This window comes from Megalops cyprinoides, chromosome 14 (assembly GCF_013368585.1).
Source record: "Megalops cyprinoides isolate fMegCyp1 chromosome 14, fMegCyp1.pri, whole genome shotgun sequence".
In the NCBI taxonomy this organism is placed as follows: domain Eukaryota; kingdom Metazoa; phylum Chordata; class Actinopteri; order Elopiformes; family Megalopidae; genus Megalops; species Megalops cyprinoides.
This window is the reverse complement of record NC_050596.1, coordinates 13331193-13344308: the sequence shown is the minus strand read 5'-3', so window position 1 is coordinate 13344308 and position 13116 is coordinate 13331193. Positions and strand designations below refer to the sequence as shown.

Sequence of the window (13116 nt, the reverse complement as noted above, 5' to 3'; positions counted from 1 at the left end):
TCGTGAAGAAAGGAGGGCAAAATAAATGCATCAGAATGAAAGTGAAACGGGCACAGGCTGGTGTAAATTGTGCGACAGTGGAAATTTACAAGGTCTGCACAAACTGTCCCAACCTAACTCTCCTTTCACTTTCATTCTTAAGTCTCTTCTGGTGTGCTTGATGCCCACTGCTTCTCTGCATATATACCACAGCTTCCTCTCCACCTCACTAAGAAGAGTAGGTGATCAACCATCACATCCTCTTACTGTACTACGGGGTAAGTTCCTTTGTATGCAATCTTACAAATGTTCCTTAGTGCAAAATCTTGATAGCCTTTTCAGGAATACTGGTGTGTTTTTAGATGCTGTTTATATCCATTTATGATGTAGAACAAAGCACAGTAGGATATGGAATCAATTTGACTGTAATCGGGAGATCAGCAACCAACAAACCCACCACTAAGATTACAGTGAAAGTTACATGGTATTAGGAATAAAACAATGTAAAATGTCAGGGACCATTTTACATAATTTTTATTTATTGCACCTCTTAAAGGAAGCCACAATGTCAGTGTCTGGCATGGGCATTTCTGGCAATGTAGTATGGGTTTCTATAGCCTCTTTGCACAGCATAGAATATTTCTGTAAATACTTCTTTACACCACCCACTGTTTGAGATGCCATTTTCCCAGAAAGAAGCTCATTAATCTTTTGTTTAATTTTATTGGCTTGTGTAAGTTTAGATTTCCAATTCTTATGCAGGTTTTCAAAGAGCAACGTAATTCCTTTTAACATCAATTTCCTCACATGCCTTTCTGGCTCAACAGAAGAATTAAGCTTAGCACCAGCATCATCTATTTCTCCCGTAGCCGCATCAGCGGCAGTGGCCTCGGAAGACAATGTCAGCAAATAGCCAAAGAATCTATGTAAAAGAATACTAAAAAGTCAGCTGTGGTGAGGGATTTCTGTATTCAAAAAAAGAGATGCATGATGAAAGAGGGCAAAATAAGTACATCAGAATGAAGGAAAGTAATTAAGCAGACTGACTTAAATTGAAACTGGCTGACTTAACTTGCCTTTCACTTTCTTTCTTAAGTCTCTACTGGTGTGCTCTGTGTTTCCTGTCTGAGACATTTTGAAGGTAGTAATAATGTATGTGATGGCTTTACGTCTGTATGGAGCAAATCTCACTTGACGCCAGCTGTCTCTGATTGGCTCCGTTGCAACAATTTAAATGTCAACTGTTAAACTGGTCAGAGTGAGGGGATATCAAAGACAGAACAAAGGCTGCCAATAAAGCCAATAAAAACACTGAGCGTATTGACACTGGCAACAAGAATCCTCCTCTGGGTCCTAACTGTATGGACTTTTTATTCTGCTGTTACGTCATACCTCTAATTTGTTGGAATAGAATCTTAGTGGGATTGTTTTATCTAATCTGTTGTTATGGAGATTGTTTCAAGTGCTCCTTTCTATTAGTTAACTCTCCTACACTGGAAATGTAGTGGGGGGGGGGGGGGGGGGGGGGGACTGCTTAGGGGACTGCTTTGGGGGACTGCTTGGGGTTATGACTGATGACGCTACTGCTCCGCACGGACCAGCCTGGTTTACTGTATGTGAACCATGTACAATAAACCTTTTGCATCAGACTTTGAGGAATATTTTGTATTAATTTTTGGAGATTGTTCCTTTTTGCATTGGATATAGCTTCCTTGCGGCGCATTAGCAGATAACGGCGGGGAGTGGTGTGGTCACCACACGGGACACCCCGATTGCCACCTGGTATTTTGCACAATGTTAAAACCTACAATGGCTATATGTGTGAAGACTGCTGTATTGCGATAATTCTATACGTGGACTCTGAAGTCCGTTTGGGGGTGTAATGCACCCCCTTAGCGCCGGCGCCGGATTGCCATGTGTCACTGCTCGTCAACCCCAGAGGAATCTAGGTGAACAGCCCTGCGAAAGGCAGCAACTCTCCTGCTATAAATATCTGATAACTGAATAACTGAATTACTGGGCAGATGTACGCCTGAGACGGTGAAAAATAAGCAAGGAGAAATCTGAGTTAAGGGCGCGGCAGCTGTAAATTGTTTCATTCCCACTCAATTATGCGAACAATTATTACGTGAGCAATGTGTGCAGGATCTTTATCGCTAATCGCCAACAACGAAATAAAACAATTACTCAACTAATGCGACTAAGGCGATTCTTTATGACAGGATGAGAATTCAGGTGTCGAAAGGCTTACGGTTTGATTACGGCAAGTAATCAAGATTAATTACATTTGTACATACGTAAATGCATATTAGATGCCATCATATGATGCCCTCTTCATAAAACAACAAAAACGGGGTTTTTCCGTGACTGTCGTAAAAAGCGAGAAACGAAACTTGGCTCGTCTTTGACTTTCAGTTTCCACAGTGTACACCTCCTACCCTGCGTATAAAACCCAGTATGCTTTGTTTCCGTTGTAGTTTCTTGTCGGTTACCAGCTTCGATGGCACACGTCAAGCGGGGTCAGATCATGGCAGATTCCAGTCTAGAAACAGAGGCACAAGAACTGGAAACAGGTACGGTTTATTCCATTATCCCTATTCACAGTATATATAGTAAAAAGAAATATTAGACATTAGACATTTCAGTATTTGATTATCTAGTTGCGTCAATGATTTCAACAACGATTGTTGTAAGTGAGATCACATTATTTGCTAATACTGGGTTTTACTTTTTACTTTTAAAACATTTAATTCCATGCATATTGTTCACTTTTTTGTAAATAGCAGAAACGCATCATATGACAGTTAAAATGAGTAACACCCTGAACCAGCACTATGAAGAGAAGGTGCGTCCCTGCATCGACCTGATTGACTCCCTGCGCTCCCTGGGGGTGGAGAAGGACCTGGCTCTGCCGGCCATCGCTGTGATTGGAGACCAGAGCTCCGGCAAGAGCTCTGTACTGGAGGCCCTGTCTGGAGTGGCACTGCCCAGAGGGAGCGGTGAGACACACACACGCACCACTCTCTCTCTCTCTCTCTCTCTCTCTCTCACACACACACACACACACACACACACACACACGCCTCTATGTCTGAATTATTAGATAAGATAATGTCATGAAACCACAATATTTGAGTCATATTCTGAGGCATTAACAGACATTAACAGGCATTAACATCCACCATCTCTTAAAATGTCTGTAATGTGCTTGATTTTGAAAGCCTATTGTTGGAATGACATCAGGAGGGCACAGCAGTGTAACTAAGTTTTCTGACTGTAACCACTTTCTCTGTGCAGGCATTGTGACAAGATGCCCTCTGGAGCTGAAGATGAAGAGGGTGAAAGAGGAAGAAGGGTGGCATGGGAAAATCATCTATCAGGGCAAAGAGGGTATAGACATTGACGACCCTGCTGACGTGGAGATGATGATCAGAGAAGGTAGGGCTCCTGCCACACATGAGCCTTTGTGCTCAGCGGAAGGATATGACATTTAGAGGTCATTTGGTGGTCACCCGAGATGCAAGCAACAACTCATCACCACAGAGGTTAGGACAGCAGAGTTGCATCTGAAGACCCACCTCTTCAGACTGCATCTTGGTTTCACCTCAATCCCCACCCCCAATATCTGCTACCTCTAGGATTTGATGTGTATTTTACCTTGCAGTGGAAAGGCTTGAATAGTGTTATGCTCACACTCACTGGTCTGTGAGTGTTGTTAGCCTGGTCTGATAATGTTTTTAATTCAACTTGAATGGATACACTTAATCTCTATTGTGCTGGAAGTCACTCTGGATAGGAGCATCTGCTAAATGCATGTAATGTAATGTAATCACAAGGGAATGTAGTCTGTTTCCCTGTTTATGGAGACCAGCCCAGAACACCATTTGGTTGCATGCTGAAGTGTAATGCATGGATAGTATTTCTGAGAAAAGAGTTCTTCCATTGCTCCAGGATTGGGTTGTAAGATACTGCTGAGAGCTTACATGGTTATGCAGCCTTGTTAGCATGGGTAGCTGATATAAATTACCAGTTTGGTGAACAGGGGGAAATATTTTAATTCGTATGATCATTTCAGAAAGCCTAATGCATGGGGCACTCTAAAGTTGTTGAAGACTGTTTAAGCAGTCTTGGGCTGGGTGGCTGTAGCGAAGGGCGAGAGCAGTCGCCCCGCCCGGCCTTAAACCCGGGTCTACGGGGTACCAAACATGCAACTTTGACCGCGACGCCAAAGAGCCAGGCTCGTTGGTATGGCAGTCAGAGCACATACTCAACCGTAGTGACGGCACTCCGTCACAGTGGCTCATATTCATTTGTTAATTTAAGTTTTACTTGGATTGACTGGGAGACAATGGAGTGTCCTGATGGCCGTTTACATATTGCTTTACATTCCTTTAAAACCCACACTTCTGCATTCCGCCTTCCTGCAGCTCAGGACGAAATGGCGGGGGTCGGGGTGGGGATCAGCGATGACCTCATCAGTCTGGAGATCTCCTCCCCTGACGTCCCTGACCTCACGCTCATCGACCTGCCGGGCATCGCCAGGGTCGCTGTGAAAGGTCAGCCCGAGAACATCGGGGACCAGGTGAGAGCCCCACCTATGACCTGTGCCCCAGCCTCCACCTGCTTTAAGTATGCCTGAGTCTGTGAGATCAAAAATCAACTGTAGTCTTTTGAAAGTAGCTGCTTATTTTAGTTTAATTTACTGATTAAAAACTTTGGCTGGAGGTGTATGTGGCTGTTATGTAAGGTAATGGTGAGATAAAAAAAAATTATATTTTTTCTTATGTTAGCATTATTAGCAGGATATTTCATTTTTGTAAAAGCAGGTTGACAATGAGAAAATCGAAACAGGAGAGGTTTATAAGATGTTTGCACTGGATGAAATTATTACCTTAATTCAGTCTTTTCTGTGTGGATTTCTTGATTTTAGAATAATGACTACTTCCATTCAGTATGCCGTGTTTTACTCTCCATAAAAATGCCTTGAATTTCACTTTGTAGTTTTTAACCCCCACTTTTTAACCAAGGAAACAGCACATTAATCTAAAAGCAGTGTAAAGCAAAGGTAGCCATGGGCACTGTGAACACAGCCTTCATTAGTCTGTCCAGTTTTATAAAAAATATAAAAAATATAAAAAATCCTTTGAGACTTACATGCTACGTGCCTTCAGAGTGGTTGATGAAAACTAGCCAGGAACATTAGAGAGGCCAGAAAAGTGTAATATTTATACTAAAATTTTACTGTTTTTCAGATCAAGAGACTGATCAAGAAGTTCATCATGAGGCAGGAGACCATTAACCTGGTGGTGGTGCCAAGCAATGTCGACATAGCAACAACGGAAGCCTTGAAGATGGCACAGGAAGTGGACCCTGAAGGGCAGAGGACCCTGGGTAATAACATGTCACTCAGAGTGCAGTGCTACTACTGCTCTTTTCACAGTCATAGCTCACAAACACTGGCTAAATGCCGGCAACTCATTCTACCATTGCTTTCCCGACCAGTACTTCTGTTGTCTCTGCACTGCGATGCTGGCAAGACTGGACCAATGAATCATATTTTCTCAATATAAGAAGAAAAACGTTGTAAAAACTCTGTGGCAGGTATTCTGACAAAGCCGGACCTGGTGGACAAGGGCACAGAAGAGACAGTCGTGGACATTGTCCACAATGAGTCATCCACTTGAACAAGGGCTACATGATCGTCAAGTGCAGGGGACAAAAGGAGATCATTGACAAGGTGTCCCTGAGTGAAGCTACCGAAAAAGAGAAGGCCTTCTTCCAGGATCACCCACATTTCAGGTAAGAAATTTGGCTGCGTGTGCCCATCTCAAAGTTTTGGGGTCATACAGACATAATGATATCTTTTCTTTTTTTGAGGCTCATGTTGCCTTTGGTCATTATTGGATCTAAGGGCCATAATTTCTGTTGTTTGTAGCCGCCTCTCAATCTTTTGAATCATGTAAGGCAAATTTACTTTTGGTTATTATTTTAAATACCTGTCTTGTTTACTTAATGTTTTTGTCACACTGTTGGTGTCCTGTTCAGTACCCTGTTTGACGAAGGTTTTGCCACCATACCCAAGCTGGCAGAGAAATTAACCTTGGAACTGGTCCATCATATTGAAGTAAGCAACAATTTCACAATTTAAAAATTAGAAACCAGAAACTGCTCACAAAAAATACAACATGTGTCTCATAGCAACATAACACCGCATGCTATTTTCTTCCTCAAATGAATTGACTGCAACACCAAATTTGTTTATGGTAATGCCAAAAATAGTCATAGTCAAATAAACATGAACATATTCAGGCAGCCTGTGCCCAATTTGTGAGCTTAGTAAAGAAAGTGACTGCTCAGGTGTGTTTTTATTGCCTGTAGAAATCTTTGCCTCGGCTGGAGGAACAGATTGAGGCTAAGCTGGCTGACACTCAGCTGGAGCTGGAGAGGTATGGAACTGGACCCCCCACAGACCCTACAGAGAGGCTATACTTCCTGATTGACGTAAGTTTTGATTCAAATGCGGATACAGCTGGTCTGAATGAAGAGTTTTGGTTGAAGAATCTGTCCTCGGAACAAGAGGGAAAAGACAACATTGAGCACCAGCACTGTCATTGTTTTGATGATCTTCCAGCCATAGACTACTAACCAGTGATGATGCATTAATTACCATATCCCTAATTCATCAACCACACATAAAGTGAAAGAAATATACATTTAAACTGTGACCCATCTGCTAATAACCATGACAGGGATAGGAACAGCAATGCAATTTGAATCATCCCTGGTTTTTTATTAACCTTGGGTTGAAGCTGTCTGTTGGTTTCTTCCAGTCAGTATACTTACCTGCTCCCAGGAAGACTTAGAATGGTTTTGTGACTTCTCTTCATATTCAAGTATAACTTTTTTTTTTACCCTCTCATTCAAATACAGAATTATAGTGCAGTACAACACAGCTAAAAGACCAAAGATTAGGTATTGGGACTCAAATCTTATGACAGTTTGAGTACAGGCATTCCTGCTAGGGTCAGAAGCCTCCCGTTTGTATGTCATGAGTAGAAGGTAAGGGACAGCTTCAGAAACATGGACATGTGCAGTAATACCAGGCCGCACATGACCAAGGGACACACAGTTTGAAATATGTAATGTGGATAGAATTGGCAAATCAGAGCCTGTCCTCTGTGCATAGAGATGGATCAATCAAAAAGACTCATTTGGCACAAGGTTCCCTTCACTTGTAAAGAATGCAAAGAATGCTTTTTCACTTTGGAGAGCTTCCAACTCGCTTTGATACAATGTGCCCATGCTGCACATCGTCCCCTACAGAAAGTGACCGGGTTCACCCAGGACATCATCAGCCTGACCATTGGAGAGGAGCTGAAGAATGGAGACAAACTGAACCTCTTCTCCAAGCTGAGAGAGGAGTTTGGGAAATGGAAGGCGCATCTCGATCGCTCTGGAGACAGCTGTGAGTGCTGCTTTCCTCACTTCCTGTAACGGTCAGTGAAACTGTGATGGAATTCCGAAATCATAGATCGTGGACCACATTTAAAATGCTGACATAGCTAGCAATCCCTTCACAGATTAACTTCTTTTTCTAAAATGTCATGTTCAAAGGTGCACCACTACTGATCTTGGGACCATGTGACTCCACACCTTATGAATTTGTACTTGTGTCTTTGTCTTTGGGAAGCCAATCCTTGTCCACATGGACCATTTCTTTTCTAGCCCATGTCTAATAGGGTACAATTAATCAAATAGCCCCCATCAAAAAGGGACTTACTGTATTTATTAGAGGGATTTTGGGGAGTATCTTTTTTCTTATCACATGCAAAAAATAAAGTCAAAAAGTCAAAGGAACACCATAGGCAGCCTTGAGAATGTTGATGTCTGTGGTGATTATGAAAAATATCCATAACTGAGTATGAGTTATTGCATTTGGGCCACTTAGTCATGAAGAATCTAATTTACCATACTCCATTGCCAAATACAGTGATACTGACTCTCCAGTAACCACTGTAATTATCAATTTCCACAAGAAAACTAACTCATCTTACAGTTGGAGACAAACCACTCATTCTGATATCCAGACCTCATAACATCTTATTTATGTACTGTATGAGTCTGCAGTAGTATATACTACAGCTAGCAAGCTGGTTATCTAAGGAGCTAACTGGTGTAAAATAAAATCAGTCTACTAACTTGCTGGCTTTTAAAATACACAACAATGTAAAAGCTTAAAAATTTTACTGAATAGCTTTATAATCTGATCCATCATTACACCATGCCTTTAGCCCCATTCTGAAAGAACCCATGCAAAGTTTGAACCAATTGGATGTTTTTGGAATAAAGTGGATTTTTTGCAGTTACTACGTTCATCCTCATCCTTGTATTTTGAAATTGAAATATGTCATTCTACACAAATGATTCCGTCTCTCAGAATGTTTAGGTGTCAGGTACAACATTTGCCTTTTCAGGTACATAATTTGACTTTTCTGCTGATGTGAATTGGCATATGAAGTGATGTTGTTGTTAAATCATTAATTAATAAGATTAATAATGTATTTTAGAACCATTTCTACAGCCTGTAGAGGATAGACTGCTATGTTAACATAGTTAATCTTGGGTTAGCTTAAACCTTAGTTAGACGGCTTTCATGGACAACTAAGATGGCTGCCACCTATTTCTGACAAGGGCAGAGAGTTGGCTAAACTGAACATATGTGGCAATTGGTTGTATTATTATATGATGAGAGTCTGATGGTAAGATATAAAAATTTGAGTACCAGAATGTTTTCAAAGATGCAATGTGGCAGGAAAATACAGAGAAACAGAAAAAAAGAGGATGAAGAAGAAATTAGAATTGATTCACATCTGGACATTTATTGTGCCTCATGACACTATGTACAGATTTTGTATGTTCAAGTGAGGTTAGATGAGTCAGAGCAATGAATCAAAATTGGTCTGACTTGGTGCTGTATAGGTATGGGGCATTCTTTTTCTGAACTGTATTTTGGCTCATATCACATTGTGGTGTATCACCACACAGTCATGCTGTTATGGTAGAACCAGTTCCACAGATTGTTGCAGATACAGGGTACCAGATTAGAGCATACTTTTAAAAAGTGCACGTTCTTTTCATGCATGGAGTTTTTTGAAAACATTGTATATGCTGTATTCATTTTCTCTGCAGTCAACAAGAGGATTGAGGATGAGGTACATGAATATGAAGTTAAATACAGAGGCAGGGAGCTTCCAGGCTTCATCAACTACAAGACCTTTGAGGTGCTGGTGAAGGACCAGATAAAACTGCTGGAGGAACCTGCTGTAAAGAAGCTCAAAGAGGTCACAGGTAAACCCCACCTGACCATTTCGTCAATGGCTTCTGCTAACTACAACCTTAAATAATCAAGCCTAACTGAAATGCCAATTTTATTGAGGTTGTAGAATTTGATTAGCCTTTTGATAGTTGATCAGTTAAATTCCATACTTGAAAACGTTCAGCAAAGCTGGCATGGAGTGAGATCTTGCTGTGTAAGTGGATAATGTTAGCATATCAGCTATGGAGATTACCCTGGATACTGATGGCTAGTAGATAAATAATGATGTACTAGATCTACAAATGATAAAACCAACAGAAATGACTACTTGCTTTGTGGTTAGGCAGATATCCTTTTGAGGGCACATAATTAGTACTGACAAATTGATTGCTTTGTACAGGTATGTTAAGTTAAGAAGTTTATCTGTTTATTGTGATACTTAATAAAGGCTCACTAATGTTCATATGCTCAGGTGCTGCAATAATCAGCTGCAAAGAAAACATTTTAATCCAGCCCTGGAACCCATTTTTATCAACTTGAATGCAATGGTTTTAGAGGGATACTGTCCCGTTGCTATCAATGGGAACCAGACCTGGATTGTTATCAATGAAGCCTGATGAATTTATTTTATTTCTTGCTATTTTTAATGTATTAAAATAACGTGCTTTTTTTTTACTGTAGACATTGTGAGGAAGGCCTTCATGCAGCTGGCTTACAACAACTCAGTTGGATACCCAAACCTCCTCAGAACTGCCAAGGTAGGCTTTAATAAATGGCAGTGCGACCCACCATGTGATTTGCTTTTACCTTTGGATGAGGAAATTAGGTGATGTGTTGTCATCTGGAAATTAGGCAATTGTTGTCTCTTTTCTCTTACTGTATTTCTTTCATAACCTTAGGGTTACCTGCAGTTACTGTTACTAATTAATACAATACAGAGAAAATGAAACACTTCTTCCATGTATCAATCAATTTTAAGGAAGAACACAAAAACCCAAGCAGCTTCTGGCTGGATTGAATCTGAGATTTAGTCCTGTCTTTGAACCACAAATCCACAATGTCATTCATGTAACTGTTGCTTTGTCTTGTTCATTTCTTGACATCCAGACCAAAATTGAGGCCATTAAGCAGGGCAAAGAGTCCACAGCAGAGGACATGTTGAGGACCCAGTTCAAGATGGAGCTCATTGTTTACACTCAAGACAGCACCTACAGCCAAAATCTCAGTGAGCTGAAGAGGGAAGAGCAGGAAGATGAAGATGGGTATAGTTTGCAGAGGTCCAATAGGAGCATGGTCTACAGCACAGACAGCCATGCCACTCTACAGGAAATGATGCTTCACCTCAAGTCATACTACCGGGTAAGTGGAGGCTGTTGTGCTACTTCACGCTTACATTAGTTGGTTTTTGTGGCTCTAACACATTATACCACTGTTAGTATCCTGTCCTTTGAGAATACATTTCACATACTATCCATTCTTTTGCTTAGCAGTCACTCATATCCAGGATGTCAAGAGTCAAGGATTCAAATCTTACATCACCGATAGTCTTTGGTTCAAGGTGATATGGTGTATGCCATAAATGAAAATGCTGACATTTTCAGTTCTATGACACAAAGTCCTGATCTGTGAGGAGGGAGAGAAAGGCTGTGCAGTGAGAATGTGAGCAAGAAAAACAGCCAGTGCAAGCCTCTGAGTGAAGTTAAAAAAGAAACATTTAAAAAGATAACAGTGATTTTTTTCCTCTCGATTGGGGATCTTGGTTTTTTATTTGTTGTTTTGTTGTTCATGTTTTTGTTGTTTTCATTCATTAATTGATTTGTACATTGAGTGTATTTTGTTGTAAAACCACTGACTGCCTGTGTATGAATTTAGATTATAGTATAATCGTACTGAAGCAACCCAGGGTAAGCGTACTTGCTGAAGTGTACAAGGCCATGCCCCGCCTGGAACTGTAAACCTTTGCACGACACAATTAAACCAGTCAGAAAATTAAACCAGTCATCGCCATTGCCATCGTGTCCGTAATCTCTCACATGGCATCTATGGACGTGGAGAGAGGAAATTACTGTGTCTTTTATGACTGTGTTATTTATGTGTGTTATTTATGACATTTACTGTGTTATTTATGACATTTATGAGTGTTGGACACATGTTATCCCACGCTACCTCTACACAGACAAGGGCCATCACTGTAGTGCATTATGGATGTGTAAGTTATGTGATGAACTACTGCAATAATTATAATTTTTGGTTGTGCTGTGTTGCTACTTCCTAGAGCTATCCGTTGAAGAATTTAAACCTCCCCTATTTCACAGAAATTCTAACATGCCAGTCACTGGATGCATAAGACAAGCTACAGAACCACTGAATTCATTATGACCACAGATGAGATTGAAAAGACATTTATTTATGAACGAGTTTGCCAGCTACTGGGTGTACATGTTTATCAAAATAGGAGATGCATTTCATTGACAAAATTTTCTGATGTTGTGCTGCTACTACTCTCACACTGAAAATGGAAAAGTTAAAATCATATTGTTGATTTTAACTTCTAACACACCAAATTTCTAACATACCATGCATTTTTTGTAGATGATCTTTGCCAGCTACTTAATGGAATGTTGTAAGCCCCTTCAATTCCACAACACTTCTATGTCCAAATTTAAAGTTATAAACTCCTGTTTTTCAAATTGTAGTCTCACTGGAAGGTTGTGCATATAGAGGTTGTGCAATAAAGTCTTCATCAATGGTAACGTCACAATAATAGTTTGTAGCGCTCTTGTGCACGATTTTACTGGATACATTCTGCTTAAGATTTTTTTACACAAGGATATAACAGTGATGTCCATTCTGAATTTTCTTGACCATTCATGGGTCTACAGTCCATGCAGTAACTCACATTAATGTTTGACTCCTTGTGCAAAGTTCATTTCCCAGCTTACTTTGTTTTGGGAGATGAAATGGCCGAAAGTGGACTTGTGATCTCACTGACATCCTATCACATGACTTCTGTGCTCCGTCCTCCTCAGATTGCCAGCCAGCGCCTGGCTGACCAGATCCCCCTGGTGATCCGCTACCTGATCCTGCAGGAGTCGGCCGCGCAGCTGCAGAGGGAGATGCTGCAGATGCTGCAGGACAAGGAGAACGTGGAGCTGCTGCTGAAGGAGGACTTGGACATCGGCAGCAAGAGAGCCACGCTGCAGAGTCGGCTCAGTCGCCTGATGAAAGCTCGCAACTACCTACTGGAATTTTAACCTTCTTTTCCTCATTCATCCATGCTAAAGGCATATAGAAATTATCTGTTGTGATTTTTCTCCTTTATATTTGACTTAGTTTCAAGAAGGATGGTTTTAGTCAAGGTAGTCAAACCTTCTGCTTTTGCATTACATTTACATTAATGGAATGTTATGTGTTCTGTGGAAGAAATCATAAATATATACTCTGTAAATGCAGACATTTAGTCATTGCAGTTGTACATTAGCAGTTGCTTTACTGCAGTTCTTATCCTATAACCTAAACATTTGTTGCTGTCATGGAAAAGAATGTTATCGATATGCTAGACGTATTGCTAGACGACATCCAAGACGTATTTTCCCTCACACTTTGTGTACTCTACTTGTAGCACTTACATAAAATATTTATAAACATGCTTGTGTTAGAAAATGTGATATTCATATTACTATACAGAAAATGCCAGTCTCTGAAATAATATTTACTTGTGTGGCAGATAACCATGTCTGACACAGCTTTCAAGAGCTTTCTGGTCCTTTTTATACAGCTTTGGTATGAAGAAGAAGAGCAGTTTTGGTCCTTGAGTAAAC

The 13116-nt window shown here is 40.7% G+C and overlaps 1 protein-coding gene across 1 annotated transcript; it reads left to right on the top strand.

Moving 5' to 3' along the window:
- The first annotated feature begins 2468 nt into the window (after positions 1–2468).
- On the top strand, positions 2469–12549 carry LOC118788902 (interferon-induced GTP-binding protein Mx3-like). The gene is given in 14 exon segments (XM_036545100.1): positions 2469–2552; positions 2763–2978; positions 3277–3417; positions 4407–4561; positions 5232–5370; positions 5581–5649; positions 5652–5778; positions 6025–6103; positions 6358–6480; positions 7303–7444; positions 9169–9327; positions 9977–10053; positions 10403–10654; positions 12325–12549. Coding segments are annotated over 14 exon segments (1977 nt in total). The 5' UTR covers positions 2469–2479.
- Positions 12550–13116: the final 567 nt, after the last annotated feature.